Source organism: Lissotriton vulgaris, chromosome 3_1 (genome assembly GCF_964263255.1).
Source record: "Lissotriton vulgaris chromosome 3_1, aLisVul1.2, whole genome shotgun sequence".
Lineage (NCBI taxonomy): Eukaryota > Metazoa > Chordata > Amphibia > Caudata > Salamandridae > Lissotriton > Lissotriton vulgaris.
The window spans coordinates 1,607,621,531-1,607,646,253 of NC_141689.1; the positions used below are offsets into that span (position 1 = coordinate 1,607,621,531).

The 24,723-nt window shown below is 49.0% G+C and overlaps 1 protein-coding gene across 3 annotated transcripts in view; it reads right to left on the reverse strand.

Moving 5' to 3' along the window:
• Positions 1-24,723, reverse strand: part of SLC44A1 (solute carrier family 44 member 1) — a 576,430-nt gene that overhangs the window by 135,813 nt on the left and 415,894 nt on the right. For all 3 annotated transcript variants that reach the window (XM_086962088.1, XM_086962089.1, XM_086962087.1), the window contains exon 5: positions 24,496-24,589. In XM_086962088.1, coding sequence (XP_086818214.1) covers positions 24,496-24,589 — 94 coding nt within the window. The remainder of the gene's footprint in view (positions 1-24,495; positions 24,590-24,723) is intronic.

Here is a 24,723-nt window from a genome sequence, read left to right on the forward strand (position 1 = left end):
TAAGAATGGAGCCTTGCTACATTCTCTTACTTCTGTCCTTCTTCAAAAGGTAAGTTTCTGCAAATTGGAATCAGACTTCGAGCATTCCTATAGGCTCTAATGTCTCTAGAAGTAGTGTTCCAAAATTCAATGTCTTAATACCTCTTCACTAACTTGAAGTATGAAAATTCAGTTCAAATACCCTCTGGAAATGTCTCCTGATAGTCTTACCACAGCCGCGGCAAGTTCCAAACTCAAGCGTAGTGAATTTCTACTCACGAACGCTTCCAAAACACAGGTGAAGCGCCACAGATACAGATAGCAGCCTCTTCGTCCAAAACGACAGTTGAAGTGCGCAGTCTTCAATTCAGAAGCGCGCAACAGCTGAGGCGGCTTACCGGCAAACAACTAGACCGGCAACCGCTTTGGCAACATCTGCGGCCATCTTGGAATGCCTGCGCCAACATCGCAATATGTTTCTGTGACCAAACGGGACCAAACCTTAGCGCGAGTTGAGATAGAAGTGACCAGACCATGTCGCAGCAGGCTAGAAATGATAATTACCGTACCCAAGAGATCGAGGTGATTAGCAGAACTAGAGTCAGCCGGGGACTTGGCGGGGGCGATCCTGACACATTGGGTTCGCAATTTTAAAATCTGGTTCTGGGTAATTGTCTGCCCAGGTCTCTGTGAGGAATATAATGTCAGGTTTGTGTTGGCATATAAAGTCAACAAACACATATTTGTTTTTAATGAGGGACCTCATGTTGAGCCCTACACAGGTAACCTCCCTCCCTGGGATCTGCCTCTCAGTTGACTCTGCTGGGGGTTGTCATGAGAATGGTAGCGCTGTATGGGATGTAGGAGTCTTTCTTAAATGTAAAATTAGACATTTAAAATAATCAGAATTAATGTTCCAGTTATGGGTCTGGCAGAGATTACTCTTGCCGGTACGGTTGATACCAAAAGAGGTTCTCTGGCCTAGGTATGCCTTGTAAAAGACGCAGGTGGTCTGGCGCTGCCCAATGCGTGGACAGGCGCTGACGGGCTTGCCTTTGACACAACAGCGGCACGCGTTCAGGTCTGCTTCGATTTTTATATCCTGACCTCAATAATGGCAGCAGGCGAGGATTGAATGCGGGAGTGAGGTTTTTACCTTTTGGCTTTCTCAATGAAAATGGGCGAGCCCGCGGCAGGCCGGAAAGCCAAAGGTCCAGTGAAAGGAGTGCAAGGAGAGTAATGCTGCTCAAAAAATTAAGTAAAGAGAACCCACCAATCAGAAAAAGCAATAAAACATGAAAAACGGATATTGTTAAAATATTTAAGAATCTGGGTCTGACCTCGCTGTGTCTAAGGATCACCGCTGCGCGCCGGGGTCTACATTGATTTTTATAGCCTGAGGCACGGTACGTTAGACCGCTGACCTCAGCAATTGCAGCGGGCGAGGATTAAATGCGGAAGTGAAGATCTCCCCCTTTGCTTTCTCCGCGCAAACGGTCGACCTTGTGACAGACCGGAAAGCCAAAGGTCCTGTGAGAGGAGCTAAACAGCAGATGTGCTGCTAGATAACATAGCTAAAAGACATTGTTATTAGAGGTCTTCTTACACTGAAACAGGTCCCTCGTCTTAGTTTACAGTTCAGTCAGAGGAATGATTATCACCTTTGCAAAGGCTACCATCAGTGAGATTTACTTTTATGGCCCTGGCACATCCAGGTCTAAGGTATGGTAGTGCTGCATGATTAGAAATTTCAGAGACACACCAAATCAATACACTCCTCACACCACAATATTGTTAGGGGCTCGCAAAATGGTGTCACTCCTTCAACAGACTTGCACTAGGAGACTCCTGCAGAAAAAGATGCTTGGAAAGATAGCCTTTCATTCCAAATTGTATGTAAATCTATGAAGATTTAGATGTTGGGTGCAGTCTGAGTCTAGCATCCTCTTCCTCAAAAATTCACCTTCATGCACTACAACCCCTCAGATCGAGAAGCAAATCATGGTAAATTGCCTACCTGGCAAAACAAGCATTTGCAGTGCAATAGGTCTCGCATTTACGCAAGTTTAAGCTATTGGCATTGTAAATGACAAAGCCTTTTATTTATGTTTTAAAAACTAAAACATAAATAAGGAATTAGTTACTTACCTGTACACTATAGTTCTCCAGTATTATCTTTCATAGATTCACATGCTTGTATCTTCCCCGTCGTCATGGTGGGAGTCTCACGGTAACAGAATGACCAAGCAGTATCATAGAGAAGAAAAACTGCATAGAAAATCCCCATAGGGGCTGTATTATTTGGTAACCAGACCATTTCTTTGTTTTGGTCCAAAAGCTAGCCAATCAGAATTGCTGCCCTGCCCTCACACTCCCCAGCAGCAGCTTCCTGCCTCAGATTTCCGTCCCCGAGTGAGAGACAAGGATAAATTCCGAGAACAAGATCTGCCTGAGAAACGGGGAGGCGGGCGGGCGCATGTGAATCTATGAAAGATAATACTGGAGAACTATAGTGTACAGGTAAGTAACTAATTCCTTCTCCAGTATTACATCTTTCATAGATTCACATGCTTGTATCAGAGTAGTAAGCAGTGCTCACCATATCGGTAGCGTTTCCAGGACAGAACCTAGAAGGAAGCTCTGCCGCAAAGCAATGACATAATAATAGTTATAAACAACATCAGCAATACGATAAATGCATGTAATTACACATCAAAGTACTGTATATCAAAAAACAATATGCCATCAGGCCATACCTTACTGGAATAGACGCTTCAGAACAGCCTGACCCACTGCCGTGTCCTCCTTCCACGCAGTGTCCAGACAGTAGTGTCTTGTAAATGAGTGCACACTCTTCCACGTTGCTGCTCTGCAGATATCTGGCAGTGCCACTCCTGCGAACAAGGCCATCGAGGTTGCCATCTTCCTCGTTGAATGTGCCTGCACTTTAGAACGTAGCGGCTTCCCCGCTTTGTCATGACATTTTAGGATGGCTGAGGATATCCATCTAGCAATACTCAGTCTCGAGAAAGGAAGACCTTTTCTTTGCCCTTCAAATGCAATGAACAATTGCTTGGACTTGCGGAACGGTTTCGTCCTCTCAATGTAGAACTTTAGGCATCTTGAAATGTCTAGAGAGTGTAAGGCTCTTTCGGCTTCCGATGAGGGCTTGCTGAAGAAAGTAGGTAAAATAATGGGCTCGTTGAGGTGAAAAGTCGTCGCCACCTTGGGAATGAAGGTAGGATTAGTTCTCAATATAACCCTGTCCTGACGGAATTGTAAGAAGGGTTCCTCCACTGAAAAGGCCTGGATTTCGCTAACCCTCCTTGCAGATGTTAAGGCGAGAAGGAGGGCTGTCTTCCATGACAGGAACTGCAAGTCTGTCTTATGTATGGGTTCAAAGGGTGGCCTCATAAGCTGTGATAGCACTGTATTGAGATGCCACTGTACAGGTGGTCGTTGGATGGGTGGGAAGACTCTAAAGAGTCCTTTGATAAATTCCTTTATTACTCTGGATGACCAGAGAGATGGTTCGTTTGGCTTTCGCCTGAATCGTGATATCGCTGCTAAGTGCACTTTGACTGAAGCATGCGAAAGGCCTGACTTTGATAGTAAAAGCAGGTAAGGCAGGATACCTTCAGGCTGAACCTCAAAGGGATGCAAGTTTTGTCTGTTGCACCAGTGGCAGAAACGGGTCCATTTAGCTGTATATGTTTTGTTTGTGGATACAGCTCTCGCTTGAGAGAGAATATGCCTGCATTCTTGCGAAATATCTAGATTCTGAAATTCACGCTCGTGAGGTTCCATGCGGACAACTTTAGAGAGTGTAGATCCGGATGCAGGATCTGCCCTTTCTCCATGGAGATGAGGTCTTGAAATGTCGGGAGCTGGATCTTGACGCCCCTCGACAATTGAAGGAGGTCTGAAAACCACGCCTGTCTTGGCCAGGCTGGTGCAATCATTATGATCCGGCACGGTTCCAGTCTCATCTTGCGCAGGATGCGCGGAATTAACGGGAACGGAGGGAACGCGTATGCAAACCTTCCTGTCCAGTCCATGAGGAATGCATTTCCCATGGATCCCTGTTGACGGTACCTTGACGCAAAGTGAGTGCACTTTGAATTGCTTTGAGTCGCGAACAAATCTAATGTGGGAGTGCCCCACCTTCGGAACAGAATGCGAATCTGAGTGTCGTGAAGTTCCCACTCGTGTGTCGCATTGGGAGTGCGGCTCAGGGCGTCCGCCCGAGTGTTGAGGACTCCCTGTATATGCTGGACTTGGATTGAGATTTCGTTGGTTATGAGCCATTTCCAGATCCTTTGCGCCAGTGTCGACAGCTGCTTGGATCTCGTTCCGCCCTGTTTCAGCAGGTAAAACATGGTCGTGGTGCTGTCTGTTTGGATAAGTACTGACGACTGACGTATTCTGGGTAGGAATGCTTGAAGCCCTAGGAAGACTGCCTTGAGCTCCAACATGTTTATGTGAAGCTGAGCTTCCCAATCTGACCAAAGGCCCTGAATTTCCAGCTCTTGAAGATGCGCGCCCCATCCTTTCAGCGAAGCGTCCGTCGTCATCACGAAGTCGTGATCCCGATGAATGAAGCTCAGTCCCTGGTTTAGGTTTTTTAGGATCTTCCACCATGACATGGCCACCTTCATACTGGTCGTGATGGTAATGCGATCCTCGAAGGTTCCACTGGCCTGTATCCACTGCTCGTCGAGTTGTTCCTGCAAAGGTCTCATTCTCAGACGACAGTTTGGTACCAACGGGATGCAGGATGACATCATCCCCAACATGGACTTGTAAATCCTCACGGAAGTGGACTTTTTTGCTTGAAGAGAAGTCGTCAGCCCCCTGATCTTTCTCATCCGATCTTTGGAAGGGTAGGCTTTTCCCTCTCTGGTGCATATCCATGCCCCTAGGAACTGGATGCCCTGGGCCGGAGTCAGCGAGGACTTCTCCAAGTTTGTTCTCAGACCTAATCGCTGAAACAACCGGATGCAGCTCTGTAGAGCTTCTGCTGCGTCCCTGAAAGATGGACCTGTCACCAGCCAGTCGTCCAGGTATGGGTAAATGTAATACCCTTGCAGTCTTAAGTGGGCCGCCACCGGGGCCATGCATTTGGTGAATACCCTCGGGGCTGATCTGAGTCCGAATGGCAGGACTTTGAACTGGAAGTGGCGACTCTCCACAACAAACCTCAAATACTTCCTGTGCTTCCGATGGATGGGAATATGGAAGTACGCATCCATGAGATCCAAAGACGCTAAGTAGTCTTTGTCCTTTAGCATGAGTAAGATCTCTTGCAACGACAACATTCTGAAGGGTATCTTTTTTATGTAATGATTGAGATCCCTCAGGTCCAATACCTGTCTCCATTTCTGGGCCTGTTTCTTTTTGATGAGGAAGAAATGTGAATAGAAGCCTCTCCCTCTGAGATGCTGTGGTACTTCCTCTATGGCTCCCTTTTGCAGAAGCGAGAGAACTTCCATCTGCATTTCTGTGCGATGATGGTTGAGCCTGAGTACTGGAGGGTGGTCCGGTGGTATCTCCACAAATTCCAGTGTGTGGCCCCTGCTGATGACATCCAGGACCCATTTGTCCGATGTTATGGATATCCAGTTGTTGTAGTATTGAGACAGATAGTGGTCGTTGTCCGGGATCTTCAGTGTGGGGAGCGCCTGCCTGAAATCATTGACGTCTATTAGACTGCTGATTTTTCCCCCTGGCGTTGGATTTACCTCTGGACTGTTGTTGGTAAGAGGAGTTAGAGGATCTGTACTGGTTGTTGGTGTTAAACTGACGATATCCCTGCTGACTGTACGGTTGATATCGGTTGGATTGGAAAGAGGATCGTTGATTAAATTGTCCTCTTGCACCCCTCTTCCGAAAGGACTGAAACCTTCCCTGCTGAAGAGATCCCAGCGCTCTAGCTGTATCAGTGTCTGACTTTATGCCTTGCAATGCCTCATCGATATGTTTCCCAAACAGGTTCTCACCGTCGAAGGGCATATCGACAATCTTCGCCTGCACTTCTGGTCGAAAAGAAGTCGCCTTGAGCCAGCCCTGTCTGCGAAGCGAGACCGCCCCGGCCATTTGTCTGAAGCCTAAAGACGAAACATCCATGGCGATGTCGATAGACTCAGCTGCTGATTTTGCTCCTTCTTTGAGAAGGGCTGCCGCTTCCTCTTTTCGATCCTCTGGAAGCGCCGACAAGATGGGAGCCAGATCTGACCATATCTGCCTGTTGTAACGGCCGAGCAAAGCCATCGCATTTGCCGCTTTAATGGTAGAGGCTGCCATGACCGCAAACCTCTTACCTGCTCCATCCATTCTCCTCCCTTCCTTGTCTGGTGGCACCAGTGAAGTAGCCACCGGATTTTTAGAGCTTCTTTGCGCCGCCTGCGTCACAACCGATTCCGGCCTGGGATGACCAATGAGGCATGAGTCTCTAAGAGACCAATCAGAAAGGCAGTTGTGGGGTTAGACCCCTGCTTAATCTTCCTAGAGGTACACACTTGTCGTAACTCATGGAAGCTAAGCGCAGTATATCTTGAAGGGATGACCTGTGGAGGGTCAACTGACACAAGGGGAACCTCAGTGTTTCCTCCTTTGTCCGACATACTGTTTCTAGTGTGGTGTAAGTGATGCACCTACCTACACTATGTGTTTACCTACTGATCCCTTGCTAAGAGTTGCAGCCAAGGTGTGCTAAGCCTTGAGGAGCTACAACAGCTGGTTCAGTAGAACTCAGAGTATTCTAAGCTTTAGTTATGTGTACCTAACAGTACTTATGTGATCTTTCAACAAGATATTCTTAGGATACGTGTGGTAAAACAACAGCAAGCTCAAATCCCAACCGCTGCTCACCAATGTGAGAAGGTGGCCTGATATGCAGTGCTCACTATTCTAGTGAACACTATGTATCAGTCCAGCAACCCTTATTGATGATTGGTTGTAAGTCAACCTTATAGACCAGCTATCCTAGTAGCGTGGATACGAGCAGTCTAAGGCTAAAGACTCGAGAGGGCGCGTTAAGCCAGCTGTTTACCACACATATACCCCTTGAATACCAAGTGAAAGGACACCACACAAGTGTTATGAAAATAAACAGTTATTTATTTAAAGATCACAACAGCCCTGTACTCTTTATGAGGACAGGGTACTAAGCACAAACAAAAACTCTTACAAAAATACTTAAGTTAGCACAGTATATACAAATGCCCGAGGGGCACGGAAAACCATATACTCTGAAAGTGGAATGCGAAATTCCTAGCAGGTAAGTACAGTACTAATAGCTTTTGGAATCGCTAGGACTTGACTAGGGAATCGTTAGATTATGTCTAGGAGGCCTAGGGGACTCGGGTGCAGTGTGTGCACTCTCACGCGAGATGCGGGACAAAAGTCTATGGTAGCTAGGAATTAGAAAGTTAGTGTTCTCGGGCGAACCCGACCTGGTAGGGAGAAAACGAAAGTAGATTCTGACCCTTGGATAGTGAGGCTATGCTGGGGCACCGAAATGCCGAAGTTACCTAGCCCAGGGGCTGCAGCTGCATAGGTCTGAAAAGACGTCGGGAATCCTCGTAGACGGACCAGGAGCCGGAAGAAAAGATGCTGGCCGGTGACCAGTGAAGAAAGTTCAGTCGGATCCAAGCCTGGATCTTGAAGATAGATGACACCTGAAAGCAGAGGGGACCAAGTTCGAGACTACTAGCCAGTAGTCAGTGGGCACCAGGAGGGCACCGGATGGTAGCCACCTCGACTAGGTGAGTGGGTGACGCTTGACTCGAAGATCTCACGGACCAGGAGGCGTTGTCGGCGACCAGGATGGAGGATCGAGCTGTCCCACGAAGATAGAAGCTGTCGGCGTCGCTGGACCCAGGATTGGGCAACAAAGCCTTGGCAAATTCAAGCCCACGCGGTGGACCTAAAATGGCGTCTGGAGTGGACCAGGAGGGTCCGGGGTGCCTCTCTTGAAGAAGGAAGCAAAGGCCAGCCTGGAGCAACCAGACCAGCAGTCGTGAAGTCGTTGGGCGTCGTTCAGAGGGCCACAAGCCAGCCGGCTAGTAGCCAAACAACGCGGTGCACAGCAAACAGCAGAAGGGCCCCACGCAGATCGTGGAGATGCAGGGGGGCTGATCTTGGGTGCTGGAGCTGCGCAGGGTCGGGGCTTCTCGGACCCCAAAGCACTCACCAGTGGAGGACACGGTGGGCTTGCAGTAAAGATGTCGTGCAGTCTTGGCGATCGTCGGTCCCTTGAGGTCTCGTCGCACTCACGGTTCTCAGCTGGGCTGTAGAGGTGAGTAGAGGTCAGAGGGGCCAGGGAAGCCGGGTCTCGTCGAGCTGGGTCGTCGGATTCGTGATGAAGGACTTGCAGCAGACCGCAGTGTTCTTTAGGATGGTGCCTGCGGATGCAGGGTGACTACTCCTTAGCCACAAGGGAGAATCTTGAAGAAGAAATCGTGAAGTCCTTTCGAAGAAAGTGGTATCTTGATTCCAAAGATGATCTAATTTTAACAGGGGGCCCGCTCCCATCTTTATACTAAAAAAGGGGGCTGACCCGGTGACTAGGTCCTGCCTATGGGTGGGACTAGGTGGGGGGTGGTTACACCCCTCAGCTATGCCGGACTTCCCCAGGCCAGGGGCTGGTGCGCCCCTGGAACTGGTTCAGACCGGCCTATGCGTAGTGAGCACCGGGGTGCCACTCAGCAGTCACCTTCCTGTAAAGCCCTGCCTACCCAGGATACACAAAACCATGTCTGGGACGGTGCTAGCACCGCCCCTGACAGGAAACCCTTTGTCCAGGCTCCCCTCGCTGGAAGGACTCCCAGCTGCAGGGGGTCAGACTCGTGTCTGTGGTGGCAGCATCCATTTTGTGGAGCTGAGGCTTCAGTTAACTTTAACCGGGGTTCACAGTTACATACATGTCGTGTCCCTCTAGAAGGGTGGAATGCTAACCCCGTCGCCAGAATTGGCGAGGGGTTAGTATTCCAATTCGTATGACACCTTACTCGACATGTTTTGATAAAGCAATACCAAAGATAGCATTTAACCGCGAGGATTATAATGCACTTAAGAGTATATGGTATGCGATATCATGGAACAGCTATTAGGACTTGATTCCGCAAGCTGCAGACAGGCTCAGCTCATGCCAGAGCACCATCTCACACGATTCCAAGCACTCTGCCTTCAGGATTGTCAAGGCCTGCCATAGGAGTGACTGATAGGAATCTGTGTGTCCATTTTAGGGTTAGGTATAGGTATACTATACCTACAGCAAAGGGTGATTACACGACTTTGCCCCAGCTGTCATGCAGCCAGTTGTGTCAAATTTAGGAGGCCAGCCAGGGGTGGCACACTACGTGCTGCAGCCCCTGGCAGCCCTGGGTACACCTATGCCCTGAGTTACAGGGTCTGATAAGGTGGCCCAGTACCAATTGGTAGATGCACCTAGGGTACATGAGGTAATTTAGAAAGAGAACAGCCAGGCTGTGGGTCTGATTGGCAGGCCCACAGCCAGAGAAAGTCGTAAACCAGTGAAACAAAAGCAAAAAAATCTGGGTGATCATAGGATTGCAGACCCTACTCTCCTACATGACCCCCCCCCAAACTTTGGGACAATAAGCTAACCTTGACCAGGTGAGTCTTCTTGTTCTAAGTGGAAATATCTGGAGAGCCCATCGGCATTGCCATGATCAGTACCAGGTCTATGTTCCACTGTAAAGTCCATCCCCTGTAGGGAAATGGACCACCTAAGCAGTTTGGGGTTTTCACCCTTCATCTGATTTAGCCACAAGAGGGGCTTATGGTCGGTCTGAATCTTGAAGTGAGTGCCAAACAAGTATGGCCTCAGCTTCTTCAGGGCCCAAACCACAGCAAAGGCCTCCCTCTCAATAGCTGACCAATTCTTCTCTCTGGGGGTCAGCCTTCTGCTTATAAAAGCAATGGGCTGATCCTGACCATCAAAATTCAGTTGAGAAAGAACAGCTCCCACACCCAACTCAGAAGCATCTGTTTGGACAATGAATGGTTTGGAGTAGTCTGGACTCTTAAGGATAGGTGCTGTGCACATGGCCTGCTTTAGGTCATCGAATGCTTTTTGACAGCCTGCTGTCCACTGAACCTTTTTTGGCATTTTTTTACTTGTCAGTTCATTTAATGGTGTCACAATGGAACCATAGTTCCTGACAAATTTTCTGTAGTATCCAGTCAGGCCCAAGAAAGCTCGAACCTGAGTCTGGGTGGTTGGAGGAGCCCAGTCCCTGATTGACTGTATTTTGCTCTCCAGTGGCTGAACCTGGCCTCCACCTACAAGGTGGCCCAGGTATACAACCTGTGTCTGCCCTATCTGGCACTTGGTGGCCTTGATAGTGAGGCCTGCTGCTTGCAGAGCCTCTAACACTTTCCTCAGGTGGACCAGGTGATCCTCCCAGGTGGAGCTAAAGACAGCAATATCATCTAGATATGCTGCACAGAAGTCATCCAGCCCAGTAAGGACTTGATTCACCAACCTTTGGAAGGTGGCAGGTGCATTTTTCAGACCAAAGGGCATTACCACAAATTGATAATGCCCACCAGGGGTTGAAAATGCTGTTTTGGGCTTGGCATCCTCAGCTAACCTGATTTGCCAATACCCAGCTGTTAAGTCAAATGTACTTAAGTAGTTGGCAGAAGCCAATCTATCTATAAGTTCATCTGCCCTTGGTATTGGATGGGCATCAGTCTTAGTGACTGCATTGAGACCCCTGTAGTCTACGCAAAACCTCATCTCTCTCTTACCATCTTGGGTGTGAGGCTTTGGCACTAGAACTACTGGACTAGCCCAAGGGCTATCTGAGGGTTCAATGACTCCCAATTCCAACATTTTCTGCACTTCAGTTTTTATGCAGTCTCTAACATGATCAGGCTGCCTGTAGATTTTACTCTTGACTGGCAGGCTGTCACCAGTGTCAACCTCAGGGGTGCACCAATTGGTCTGACTGGGTGTCAGAGAGAACATACGTCTGAAAGACTGAAGAACCTGTTTACAGTCTTTCTGCTGATGTTCAGAGAGGCTGCCACAAAAGACAACACCATCTACTGACCCATCATCAGGATTCTGAGTGAGCAGGTCTGGGAGAGGGTCACTCTCTTCCTCCTGTCCCTCATCTATGGCCATGAGCAAGCTCATGTCCTTCCTGTCGACATATGCTTTGAGCCTGTTGACATGGAGTACCCTATGGGGACTCCTGGGAGTTCCAAGGTCCACCAGGTAGGTGACCTCTCCCTTTTGCTCAAGGATTGTGTGGGGCCCAGACCATTTGTCTTTGAGTGCTGCTGGGGCCACTGGCTCCAGCACCCACACCTTCTGTCCAGGCTGATAAACAGTCAGGACAGCCTTTTGGTCATGCCAAGCTTTTTGAAGTTCTTGACTGGCCTTAAGGTTTTCTGATGCCTTCTCCATATACTCAGCCATCCTGGAGCGGAGACCAAGTACATAGTCCATTATGTTGGTTGCAGGCTTTTTGAGAGGTCTCTCCCATCCTTCCTTCACCAAACACAAGGGGCCTCTCACAGGATGCCCATACAAAAGTTCAAAAGGGCTGTAGCCAACCCCCTTTTGTGGGACCTCTCTGTAAGCAAACAGAAGGCAGGGCATCAGGACATCCCATCTACGCCTGAGTGTTTCAGGTAGTCCATGAATCATCCCTTTTAGGGTCCTGTTGAACCTTTCAACAAGCCCATTGCATTGTGGGTGATAGGGTGTAGTGAATTTGTAATTGACACCACACTCCTTCCACATAGCAGTTAAATAGCTTGACATGAAGTTTGCACCTCTGTCAGAGACAACCTCCTTAGGGAAGCCCACTCTGGAGAACACTCCAACTAGGGCCCTTGCCACCACAGGGGCTGTGGTGGTCCTAAGTGGGATAGCTTCAGGATACCTGGTGGCATGATCCACTACCACCAGTATAAACTTGTGCCCTGATGCTGTCTGGGGTTCCATTGGACCAACAATGTCAATCCCCACTCTTTCAAAGGGCACCCCCACCACAGGCATTGGTATAAGGGGGGCCTTTGTTGTGCCACCTGACTTACCACTGGCTTGGCAAGTGACACAGGAGCGACAAAACTCCTTGGTATCCTCATTCATGTGAGGCCAGTGAAAGTGTGAGACAAGCCTGTCCCAAGTCTTTGTCTGGCCTAAGTGTCCTGCTAAGGGAATCTCATGGGCCAAGGTAAGTAGGAAACCTCTCTGAGACAAGGGTACAACCAGCCTCCTGGTCATGCCAGGCTTGGGGTCTCTTGACTCAGTGTACAGGAGTCCATCTTCCCAGTATACCTTGTGGGTACCTGTGGCGTTCCCAGCAGCCTCAGCAGCAGCCTGCTGTCTGAGGGGTTCAAGAGAAGGGCAGCCTAACTGGTCCTTCCCCAGGTCTTCCCTTGAGGGTCCCCCTGAACCCAAGAATTCAACTTGATCAAGTTCAAACTCTCTAGGCTCAGTTTCCCTCAATTCCTGCAGGTCAGCCTCCTCTGAGACTTGATCCACAACCTGGGGCAAGGGGGAAGGCACAGCCTTAACCCTACTGCTCTTTTTCTTGTAAGGTGTCTGGTCCATTGTTCCAGGATCCAGCACCTGTTCAGTGGGGCATCTTCTGGCCTGTGACCTAGTCACAGCAAACACATGTGCTGGCAAACCTAACATTTCCAGATGAGTCCTCTGCTCCACTTCTGACCACTGTGATGACTCCAAATCATTGCCCAACAAACAATCCACTGGGAGGTCTGAACTAACTACAACCTTCTTTTGGCCAGTTACCCCTCCCCAGGAGAAAGCTACAATTGCCATACTATGATTGGTAGTGACATTGCTTGCATTGGTCACCAGGAATTCTGTACCTGGCATGATCTGTCCAGGGTCCACAAAGCTAGGTGTCACCATTGTGACACTGGCACAAGTGTCCCTATAGGCCTGAGCCATTTTTCCATTAATAAAAGGTGTCTGTCTGTATTTGCCCAAAGTATTGGGACTTATGTCAGGGGACATATCCATATCCCCTGTACTGACAAGGACAGCCTGAGTGAGGGTGCCAACTAAGTTGTCACTCCCCTCAGAACCCAGGGTTAACCCTACTAAACCCTTGGGAGGTGCACTACCACTGCTGGCTGTACTAGGGGGCACAGGTGCCTTAGGGGCTGCAGTGGCAGGAGTCTGCCCTCCTCCTTTCTTGGTGCACTCACTAAACCAGTGAGTTTTACTTTTGCAGTATTGGCACCACCTTTTAGATTGGCCTTCTTTCTTCTTTTGGGGAGCCTGACCCCCACCCTCTTTGGGTTGTTGGGGACCTGTCGAAGACTTCTGGTCATTTTGTTCCCCTTTCGAATCCTTACCCTTCTGGTCTGCTTTCTTCTGACCACCTTGATTCTGGCCCTGGTTCTGTTTAACTCTTGTTCTAACCCATCTGTCTGCCTTCTTTCCCAATTCTTGGGGAGAGGTCAGATCTGAGTCAACAAGATGCTGATGCAACAACTGGTTCTGACAATTGTTTAAAATTTGCTCTCTCATCATCAAATTGTACAATCCTTTATAATCAGTAACCTTACTGCCCAGCAACCAGCCCTCAAAAGCCTTAGTGGCACAATCTACAAAGTCAGCCCAATCTTGAGACTGAGTTTTCTGGGTATCCCTGAACAGCACCCTGTACTGTTCAGTGGTTAGGCCAAACCCATCAACCAGTGCATTTTTCAAGACTTGGTAATCATTAGCATCCTCCACCCTTGTGGTGAGGAGCTTGTCTCTTCCTTTACCCTCAAAGGAGAGCCACAAGATAGCTGCCCACTGACTTGGGGGAACACCTTGCACAGTGCAGGCCCTCTCCAAAGCAGTAATCCATTTGTGGATGTCATCCCCTTGTTTAAAGGGGGGCACTATCTTACCAAGGTGTTTTGTATCAAAACTCCTTTCCCTATTGCTAGGTACAATGCTGCCACCAGTGGGGACTGTCCCACTCAATTGTTGCTCTCTAGCAAAGGCAAGCCTCTCTTTGGCCAGGGCAAGTTCTTCCCTTTCAATCCTCAGATTGGCTGCCTTTTCCTTAGCTTCATACATTCTCCTCTGGGGAGATGTCATTCCCCTTTGAGAGGAACGTTGAGAGCCATTGGTATGAAGGGATCTGATAGAGCCTCTTGATAGAGATCTATCTCGTCCATTCCCAATGTTAAGCTGACCTGAGAGTGGCCCCAAGGGTCCCCTAGTGCCCATCTCATGTCTGCTTAAGTTGGACCTGGTTAGTCTGCTGACTTCTACCTGTTCCTTTTCTGCCTCATCCCCTGATACCAAATCATCATCCTCATCATCAGCATCATCTGCTTCCTGAAGAGGATGGTCCTGGGCATCAAAGGGACCCTGTAAGGAGGGCATGTTGCCATCTGAATTAGAAGGGTCTGGGTTACCAGCCCTCCTTGCATCATGAGTCTCTAAGAGACCAATCAGAAAGGCAGTTGTGGGGTTAGACCCCTGCTTAATCTTCCTAGAGGTACACACTTGTCGTAACTCATGGAAGCTAAGCGCAGTATATCTTGAAGGGATGACCTGTGGAGGGTCAACTGACACAAGGGGAACCTCAGTGTTTCCTCCTTTGTCCGACATACTGTTTCTAGTGTGGTGTAAGTGATGCACCTACCTACACTATGTGTTTACCTACTGATCCCTTGCTAAGAGTTGCAGCCAAGGTGTGCTAAGCCTTGAGGAGCTACAACAGCTGGTTCAGTAGAACTCAGAGTATTCTAAGCTTTAGTTATGTGTACCTAACAGTACTTATGTGATCTTTCAACAAGATATTCTTAGGATACGTGTGGTAAAACAACAGCAAGCTCAAATCCCAACCGCTGCTCACCAATGTGAGAAGGTGGCCTGATATGCAGTGCTCACTATTCTAGTGAACACTATGTATCAGTCCAGCAACCCTTATTGATGATTGGTTGTAAGTCAACCTTATAGACCAGCTATCCTAGTAGCGTGGATACGAGCAGTCTAAGGCTAAAGACTCGAGAGGGCGCGTTAAGCCAGCTGTTTACCACACATATACCCCTTGAATACCAAGTGAAAGGACACCACACAAGTGTTATGAAAATAAACAGTTATTTATTTAAAGATCACAACAGCCCTGTACTCTTTATGAGGACAGGGTACTAAGCACAAACAAAAACTCTTACAAAAATACTTAAGTTAGCACAGTATATACAAATGCCCGAGGGGCACGGAAAACCATATACTCTGAAAGTGGAATGCGAAATTCCTAGCAGGTAAGTACAGTACTAATAGCTTTTGGAATCGCTAGGACTTGACTAGGGAATCGTTAGATTATGTCTAGGAGGCCTAGGGGACTCGGGTGCAGTGTGTGCACTCTCACGCGAGATGCGGGACAAAAGTCTATGGTAGCTAGGAATTAGAAAGTTAGTGTTCTCGGGCGAACCCGACCTGGTAGGGAGAAAACGAAAGTAGATTCTGACCCTTGGATAGTGAGGCTATGCTGGGGCACCGAAATGCCGAAGTTACCTAGCCCAGGGGCTGCAGCTGCATAGGTCTGAAAAGACGTCGGGAATCCTCGTAGACGGACCAGGAGCCGGAAGAAAAGATGCTGGCCGGTGACCAGTGAAGAAAGTTCAGTCGGATCCAAGCCTGGATCTTGAAGATAGATGACACCTGAAAGCAGAGGGGACCAAGTTCGAGACTACTAGCCAGTAGTCAGTGGGCACCAGGAGGGCACCGGATGGTAGCCACCTCGACTAGGTGAGTGGGTGACGCTTGACTCGAAGATCTCACGGACCAGGAGGCGTTGTCGGCGACCAGGATGGAGGATCGAGCTGTCCCACGAAGATAGAAGCTGTCGGCGTCGCTGGACCCAGGATTGGGCAACAAAGCCTTGGCAAATTCAAGCCCACGCGGTGGACCTAAAATGGCGTCTGGAGTGGACCAGGAGGGTCCGGGGTGCCTCTCTTGAAGAAGGAAGCAAAGGCCAGCCTGGAGCAACCAGACCAGCAGTCGTGAAGTCGTTGGGCGTCGTTCAGAGGGCCACAAGCCAGCCGGCTAGTAGCCAAACAACGCGGTGCACAGCAAACAGCAGAAGGGCCCCACGCAGATCGTGGAGATGCAGGGGGGCTGATCTTGGGTGCTGGAGCTGCGCAGGGTCGGGGCTTCTCGGACCCCAAAGCACTCACCAGTGGAGGACACGGTGGGCTTGCAGTAAAGATGTCGTGCAGTCTTGGCGATCGTCGGTCCCTTGAGGTCTCGTCGCACTCACGGTTCTCAGCTGGGCTGTAGAGGTGAGTAGAGGTCAGAGGGGCCAGGGAAGCCGGGTCTCGTCGAGCTGGGTCGTCGGATTCGTGATGAAGGACTTGCAGCAGACCGCAGTGTTCTTTAGGATGGTGCCTGCGGATGCAGGGTGACTACTCCTTAGCCACAAGGGAGAATCTTGAAGAAGAAATCGTGAAGTCCTTTCGAAGAAAGTGGTATCTTGATTCCAAAGATGATCTAATTTTAACAGGGGGCCCGCTCCCATCTTTATACTAAAAAAGGGGGCTGACCCGGTGACTAGGTCCTGCCTATGGGTGGGACTAGGTGGGGGGTGGTTACACCCCTCAGCTATGCCGGACTTCCCCAGGCCAGGGGCTGGTGCGCCCCTGGAACTGGTTCAGACCGGCCTATGCGTAGTGAGCACCGGGGTGCCACTCAGCAGTCACCTTCCTGTAAAGCCCTGCCTACCCAGGATACACAAAACCATGTCTGGGACGGTGCTAGCACCGCCCCTGACAGGAAACCCTTTGTCCAGGCTCCCCTCGCTGGAAGGACTCCCAGCTGCAGGGGGTCAGACTCGTGTCTGTGGTGGCAGCATCCATTTTGTGGAGCTGAGGCTTCAGTTAACTTTAACCGGGGTTCACAGTTACATACATGTCGTGTCCCTCTAGAAGGGTGGAATGCTAACCCCGTCGCCAGAATTGGCGAGGGGTTAGTATTCCAATTCGTATGACACCTTACTCGACATGTTTTGATAAAGCAATACCAAAGATAGCATTTAACCGCGAGGATTATAATGCACTTAAGAGTATATGGTATGCGATATCATGGAACAGCTATTAGGACTTGATTCCGCAAGCTGCAGACAGGCTCAGCTCATGCCAGAGCACCATCTCACACGATTCCAAGCACTCTGCCTTCAGGATTGTCAAGGCCTGCCATAGGAGTGACTGATAGGAATCTGTGTGTCCATTTTAGGGTTAGGTATAGGTATACTATACCTACAGCAAAGGGTGATTACACGACTTTGCCCCAGCTGTCATGCAGCCAGTTGTGTCAAATTTAGGAGGCCAGCCAGGGGTGGCACACTACGTGCTGCAGCCCCTGGCAGCCCTGGGTACACCTATGCCCTGAGTTACAGGGTCTGATAAGGTGGCCCAGTACCAATTGGTAGATGCACCTAGGGTACATGAGGTAATTTAGAAAGAGAACAGCCAGGCTGTGGGTCTGATTGGCAGGCCCACAGCCAGAGAAAGTCGTAAACCAGTGAAACAAAAGCAAAAAAATCTGGGTGATCATAGGATTGCAGACCCTACTCTCCTACAGTCATCACGAAGTCGTGATCCCGATGAATGAAGCTCAGTCCCTGGTTTAGGTTTTTTAGGATCTTCCACCATGACATGGCCACCTTCATACTGGTCGTGATGGTAATGCGATCCTCGAAGGTTCCACTGGCCTGTATCCACTGCTCGTCGAGTTGTTCCTGCAAAGGTCTCATTCTCAGACGACAGTTTGGTACCAACGGGATGCAGGATGACATCATCCCCAACATGGACTTGTAAATCCTCACGGAAGTGGACTTTTTTGCTTGAAGAGAAGTCGTCAGCCCCCTGATCTTTCTCATCCGATCTTTGGAAGGGTAGGCTTTTCCCTCTCTGGTGCATATCCATGCCCCTAGGAACTGGATGCCCTGGGCCGGAGTCAGCGAGGACTTCTCCAAGTTTGTTCTCAGACCTAATCGCTGAAACAACCGGATGCAGCTCTGTAGAGCTTCTGCTGCGTCCCTGAAAGATGGACCTGTCACCAGCCAGTCGTCCAGGTATGGGTAAATGTAATACCCTTGCAGTCTTAAGTGGGCCGCCACCGGGGCCATGCATTTGGTGAATACCCTCGGGGCTGATCTGAGTCCGAATGGCAGGACTTTGAACTGGAAGTGGCGACTCTCCACAACAAACCTCAAATACTTCCTGTGCTTCCGATGGATGGGAATATGGAAGTACGCATCCATGAGATCCAAAGACGCTAAGTAGTCTTTGTCCTTTAGCATGAGTAAGATCTCTTGCAACGACAACATTCTGAAGGGTATCTTTTTTATGTAATGATTGAGATCCCTCAGGTCCAATACCTGTCTCCATTTCTGGGCCTGTTTCTTTTTGATGAGGAAGAAATGTGAATAGAAGCCTCTCCCTCTGAGATGCTGTGGTACTTCCTCTATGGCTCCCTTTTGCAGAAGCGAGAGAACTTCCATCTGCATTTCTGTGCGATGATGGTTGAGCCTGAGTACTGGAGGGTGGTCCGGTGGTATCTCCACAAATTCCAGTGTGTGGCCCCTGCTGATGACATCCAGGACCCATTTGTCCGATGTTATGGATATCCAGTTGTTGTAGTATTGAGACAGATAGTGGTCGTTGTCCGGGATCTTCAGTGTGGGGAGCGCCTGCCTGAAATCATTGACGTCTATTAGACTGCTGATTTTTCCCCCTGGCGTTGGATTTACCTCTGGACTGTTGTTGGTAAGAGGAGTTAGAGGATCTGTACTGGTTGTTGGTGTTAAACTGACGATATCCCTGCTGACTGTACGGTTGATATCGGTTGGATTGGAAAGAGGATCGTTGATTAAATTGTCCTCTTGCACCCCTCTTCCGAAAGGACTGAAACCTTCCCTGCTGAAGAGATCCCAGCGCTCTAGCTGTATCAGTGTCTGACTTTATGCCTTGCAATGCCTCATCGATATGTTTCCCAAACAGGTTCTCACCGTCGAAGGGCATATCGACAATCTTCGCCTGCACTTCTGGTCGAAAAGAAGTCGCCTTGAGCCAGCCCTGTCTGCGAAGCGAGACCGCCCCGGCCATTTGTCTGAAGCCTAAAGACGAAACATCCATGGCGATGTCGATAGACTCAGCTGCTGATTTTGCTCCTTCTTTGAGAAGGGCTGCCGCTTCCTCTTTTCGATCCTCTGGAAGCGCCGACAAGATGGGAGCCAGATCTGACCATATCTGCCTGTTGTAACGGCCGAGCAAAGCCATCGCATTTGCCGCTTTAATGGTAGAGGCTGCCATGACCGCAAACCTCTTACCTGCTCCATCCATTCTCCTCCCTTCCTTGTCTGGTGGCACCAGTGAAGTAGCCACCGGATTTTTAGAGCTTCTTTGCGCCGCCTGCGTCACAACCGATTCCGGCCTGGGATGACCAATGAGGCAGGCTGCCGTAGATTCTGGAGCTCTGTATTTCTTTTCAATTCGTGGAACCGAAACCGCTATAGAAGCCGGTGTTTTTAGAATCTTGAGGCCCTCCTCCCATAAATGCGGGATAATAGGTATTGAGCGAAGTGACTTCTTATTATCATCCTTGAAATCGTACAAGAAACAATCCGTTTCTTGTACGTCCACATCCAGACTGAATCTCTTGGCCGCCCTTTCCATGATATCATGGAAGCCTCCGATATCCTGAGGGGGGGAGGTAGATTTGAGTGGTTCAGGTGATGCAGCTGAAGGTAAAACGTACTCGTCCCATTCCTTCCCCGAGGCATCATGAACTAGCTCTCCGTCTTCGGGCTCTTCATCGTCATCAGAGTCCGTTAGGTCGTCCCTAATAGTAACCACCTGCGGAGATTTAACTCCTTGATCTTGAGGGGCAGGTGCTTGTTTAGGTGTCTGCGAGGGAGGCGTGTGCGTAACTGGTTGCGATGAGTTCGCCTCTGGGAAACGACGATAGTAGTCGTTTAGCATCAATCTAAGGTCAGACACAAGGGTGAGGGGTATAGAAACTGTCTCTTGACGTTCTTCCTCCCGTGAGTCCTCATGCTGCTCTTCTTCATCTTCATAGTCGCCAGATTCCTGGAATGATTCATATCTGGCAGATTGTGGCCTGTCCTTGAAGGAAAAGGTTTCCTCCTCATCCGTATCCTGGCTTTTTATCTGAAGCTGAGAGGGGCTGTAGGCAGCACCTGAGGACTCCTCTCCCTCCGAATCCTGTTCCAACAGCGATGATGGCGGCAACGGAGAAATCTTTGTCCAAGAGGTGAACTCCGCGGACTTACTGATGGTAGCCGAACCTCTTGTCGACTGAAAAGAGCGTATGGAGATCATGGTCTTTGATTGAGGAGAACTGTAAGCTTTAGCCGTTGAAAGTAAGATTTTCGTCGACGGGATCATCGTCGACGGGACCATCGTCGACGGAACCATCGTCGACGGAACCATCGTCGACGGAACCACCGTCGACGGGACCATCGTCGACGTGACCTTCGTCGACGGGACCTTCGTCGACGAGACCTTCGTCGACGGACCCTTCGTCGACGGACCCTTCGTCGACGGACCCTTCGTCGACGGGACTGTCGTCGACGGAACCTTCGTCGACGGGACCTTCGTCGACGGTATCTTCGTCGACGGTATCTTCGTCGACGGGACCCCCGTTGACATTCGTGACATCGAACCTGTCGTCGACGGAGTCGTCGTCGTCGTCGACGGGCCTGACAGAGACATCTTACTCATCGATGTCGTTGCCGTAGACGTCGTGGTCGTCGACGCAGCCTTAGAAGAAGCTGAAGACGACGGAACCGAAGTTTTCACCACAGACTTAGGAGCAGAAACCATCGAACTGGTAGAAGGTGCAGATCCAGGTCCTTTAAGACTTGACTGCTTCTCCAGAGGAGTAATAGGAAGAGATGATGTCGATTTTTCTCCAGATTTACTCCTTTTAGACTCCACTTTCTCCACAGAAACAGAGGCCTTTCTTTTCTTGGGAGTGGAGTGAGAAGATTCTTCCTCAGAATCTGTGCCTGATGTGGCCTTCTTCTTCTGAAGCCATAACAGTAATCTTGCCTCTCTGTCACGCTTAGTTTTGTCAGAAAATTTTCTACAAAGCTTACAGGCCTTCACCAGGTGTTTAGGGTAGAGGCAATAAAGGCAGTCCTCATGTGGGTCTTCAGAGAAGAGTCTGGCCTTCCCACAGGATCTGCATGGCCTGAACAGCCTCTTCTTAGAGCTTTCAGCCATCATAAGCAAAAAGAATACACACAATACCTCAAGGTAGAAGGCAGGAAACTAGATTCCCAAAGGGTCAAAAGTTCACACAGGAACAGAAGAAAACTGAGCAGAGCTCAGGGAGACTCCTTTCTCACACGAAGGCGGTTGGAAATCTGAGGCAGGAAGCTGCTGCTGGGGAGTGTGAGGGCAGGGCAGCAATTCTGATTGGCTAGCTTTTGGACCAAAACAAAGAAATGGTCTGGTTACCAAATAATACAGCCCCTATGGGGATTTTCTATGCAGTTTTTCTTCTCTATGATACTGCTTGGTCATTCTGTTACCGTGAGACTCCCACCATGACGACGGGGAAGATACAAGCATGTGAATCTATGAAAGATGTAATACTGGAGAAAAGGCATTATCATTTACAATGCCAATAGCTCAGACTTGTGTAAATGCGAGACCTATGGCATGGCAAATGTTTGTTTAATGAGCTCATGGTTGATTGTTTTGTGTGTGAGGGAGCATGTGCAGTGTGGCAGAGATATCTTACGAGATACGAGGGTGTAGTCAGTAACCTCTTTGTCATATTATTTGGTAGATGAAGTTTGGAGAAATGGCTTGCGGCGAGGGGTTGTGGTGTGTGCAGTGTTATAGAAAACAGAGCAAGATGATGGACGGAGTGCTGAAACTTTTCAACTTCTCACCCCCAATCACAGATGTGGGTTGAATCCATCATTGATCTTTAGCTCACTTTGCCACACCAGTTTGGACCCAGTCATATGCAAATCAGTCTTGACCCTGTGCCTCATGGGAACAGTCCAGCCCAAACTGCCATGCCAGGTCCTCCCTGCACCGGAAAACAGGCATTCTGGGACCGGTTTCGGGGTTTTACCCACCACCCCCGCCCATCAGCCAGGCTAGCTTGACTCCAGTGGCACAGTGTGCAGTGTTATAACGTGCCCTATGTCTAAGTTCGAGTTGTACATGACATCTTCTGTAGGGTTATGTTGGCTGCCGTGGTTAATGCTATATTTTTTGGTGTAGTTGCATGTGTGTCCATGGAAGGAGCAGATAGTGTGGCCACAGTGTGTGCAAAAGAGCACAGTGTGAAAGGAGATTGAGTAACGCGACAGAAATTGTGACGTATGAGAAATCATAAGTCAGTTTCCTTGACCTGCAGCAATGGTGAGGAGGAGAGTGGGGCGGGGGGGGGAAAGAGAGAGAAGGAGAGAGAGAGAATGAGAGAATGGGGGATGGAAGAAAGCTTGCCTATAAAGGTGGAGAGGGCAGAGGCGTTTGGGAGTAGTTGAGACAGCTGATGAAGGGTTGACCAGGGTGAAGGGAGTGGGAACATAAGGTTGGGGAGAAGTAGGAGGCGTTGAAAGAGATTCTAAAGGTTTACTGTGAGATGTTTTTTTTTTGCACCAGCAATTGCTAAATTGAAAATTGTCTGTCAATACTTTTCTCTTGAAAATATTTTGAGACTGCACGAACTGTTGTGTTCTTTTTGTGATTCATGGGTTTATGCACCTTTTAAAAGCTGCCGAATTCACACACTTAATAACCTTTATTCATGTATATTAGAAATGTGAAATTTGTTAATAATAAATTGAAGCGTTGCCACAGAAATGCAAGAGGAGAAACGAGTATGTTTGAGCTTCTTTTAAGTAACACCCCAAGAAACAAGCTGGCTCCGTGGGGCCACGGGGTCAGTTGAAGGTGTGTCATTAAACTGAAACCGAGTAAGGGCAAGGCCGCCTTGAGTCCATATTTAGACATCTTAGAGGTATGACCACAGTGGACAAGGGTAGCATATTTCAGCCACGCTGTGTCTCCACAGCATGAAGTGATGATGCGGTGCAGATAATGCATAGAACTGCCACAGGGAGGAAAAATCCTTCCCAGAATTCAAAATGATTTGGGGCATGCTAAGGAGAGTAATGATCATGGTGAAGGCTCTGAGGCCGAGCTGAAGTCTAAGCAGTGGCTAGGGCAGTGCAGGCAGTGAGATGAGCAGAGTCACTGCGCTCTGGCAGTCGTGCTCCTCTCTCAGCTTCCTCGAAAAGGAGCCCAGACTCCTAGAATTCTTTCCTGCCGACATAGGACCTGTAGCTGCCACTAGAGGCCGCTCTGTCTCCATGGAGCCCCCTAATACCTGGAGGTGATCAGACAGGTGTCTCCAGCAAGGAAGATGAAGGGTCAGATTTCACCGTGTCAGACTCTAGCAACGTCTTATAACCCGCTTCTCTTCGTTTTTAAAGCACTAGTTGCATGGGGAAGAAGAGACTGCAGACATTTCGCCCTGTTGACTATTTAAAACGTGCTCTTAAAAAAGAGATTTACGGACTGGTCGGACGCGGGAACCACACATGGTGAGGAACAAGCGTGCGGAGGGCGCGTACTGAGTTCATGTTTTGAAGGGGAGGGAGGGAAAGTGAAAGCACGCCATATGTGCGCACTGTGTTGATGCGGGGACAGGAGATGTGCACGCGTACGGAGTGAACATCTCCTGTCCGGACGTGCCATCTTCTGTCTCATTTCCAGCACCAAAGCAGCAACAATAGAGGCTCGCTAGCGAAGCAGCGCATGCGCTGCGTTCACACACGAGACCTAAAAAAGGTATACGGAAGCCAGAAGGAAAGGGTCTGTAATTCTTTTTTAAGAATTATTTGCTTTGTAGCAGCAGATATGTGGTTGCCGCAGATGGAGAACTTGTTAGAGGATGCAAAAAGTACCCACTTCGGCATAACCGGTATTTGCACAGATTTTAGCACCACACGCGTACTTGATGATTTCAGAAGGCGTCACAGACACCTGCATGGCTCCCTCTGTAATATGAATCGAACAAGCACATATTTTGCTCCTGTGGCTTCTCAAGTGTGTGATACCAAGCAAATGAGGGAATCCTTTTGTCTCTGTGCCCATAAGTCTTGTGACACCATGGACACAAGAGCAACATACCAAGATTCCAAGTGACAGTGCAGGGCCATCTCAATCACTTTCCAAGGCACATTGTGTCCCAAATTACCTACCACCCAACAGGGAAGTACGGTCATGGTCCTAGTAACAGCACTAACTCTAGGTAGATATTTGCTGATACTGCTTTTGGAATCACCGGCTGCCTGTTCAGTGCCTACCAGGAAATTCCCAGCTACACCAAACAGAATGCTGGGTCCATATCTTCAAAAACAAGTTGTATGATGCGAGAAAACGTTTACACAAACACTTCATGTCCACACAGCAAACAAGCAGATGTGAGCACTGCGACCTTACCTCTTTGGCACTGGGAGCTTGGGGCACAGCTCAGAGGCCCTCTGGTCTGAGGTGTACTGATACGGGGTCAGTTCATAATCACAAAGGAGAGATCCTGAAAAGGAAAATGGTGTCATTAGTTGTACAATCTTTAGAGAAGGTACAGCTTTATTCATCGTGCATCAACAATGTTTAAAAAAGCAACCTACACTCAAGAGGAAAAATATTTAATAACATTGAAAAAAATAT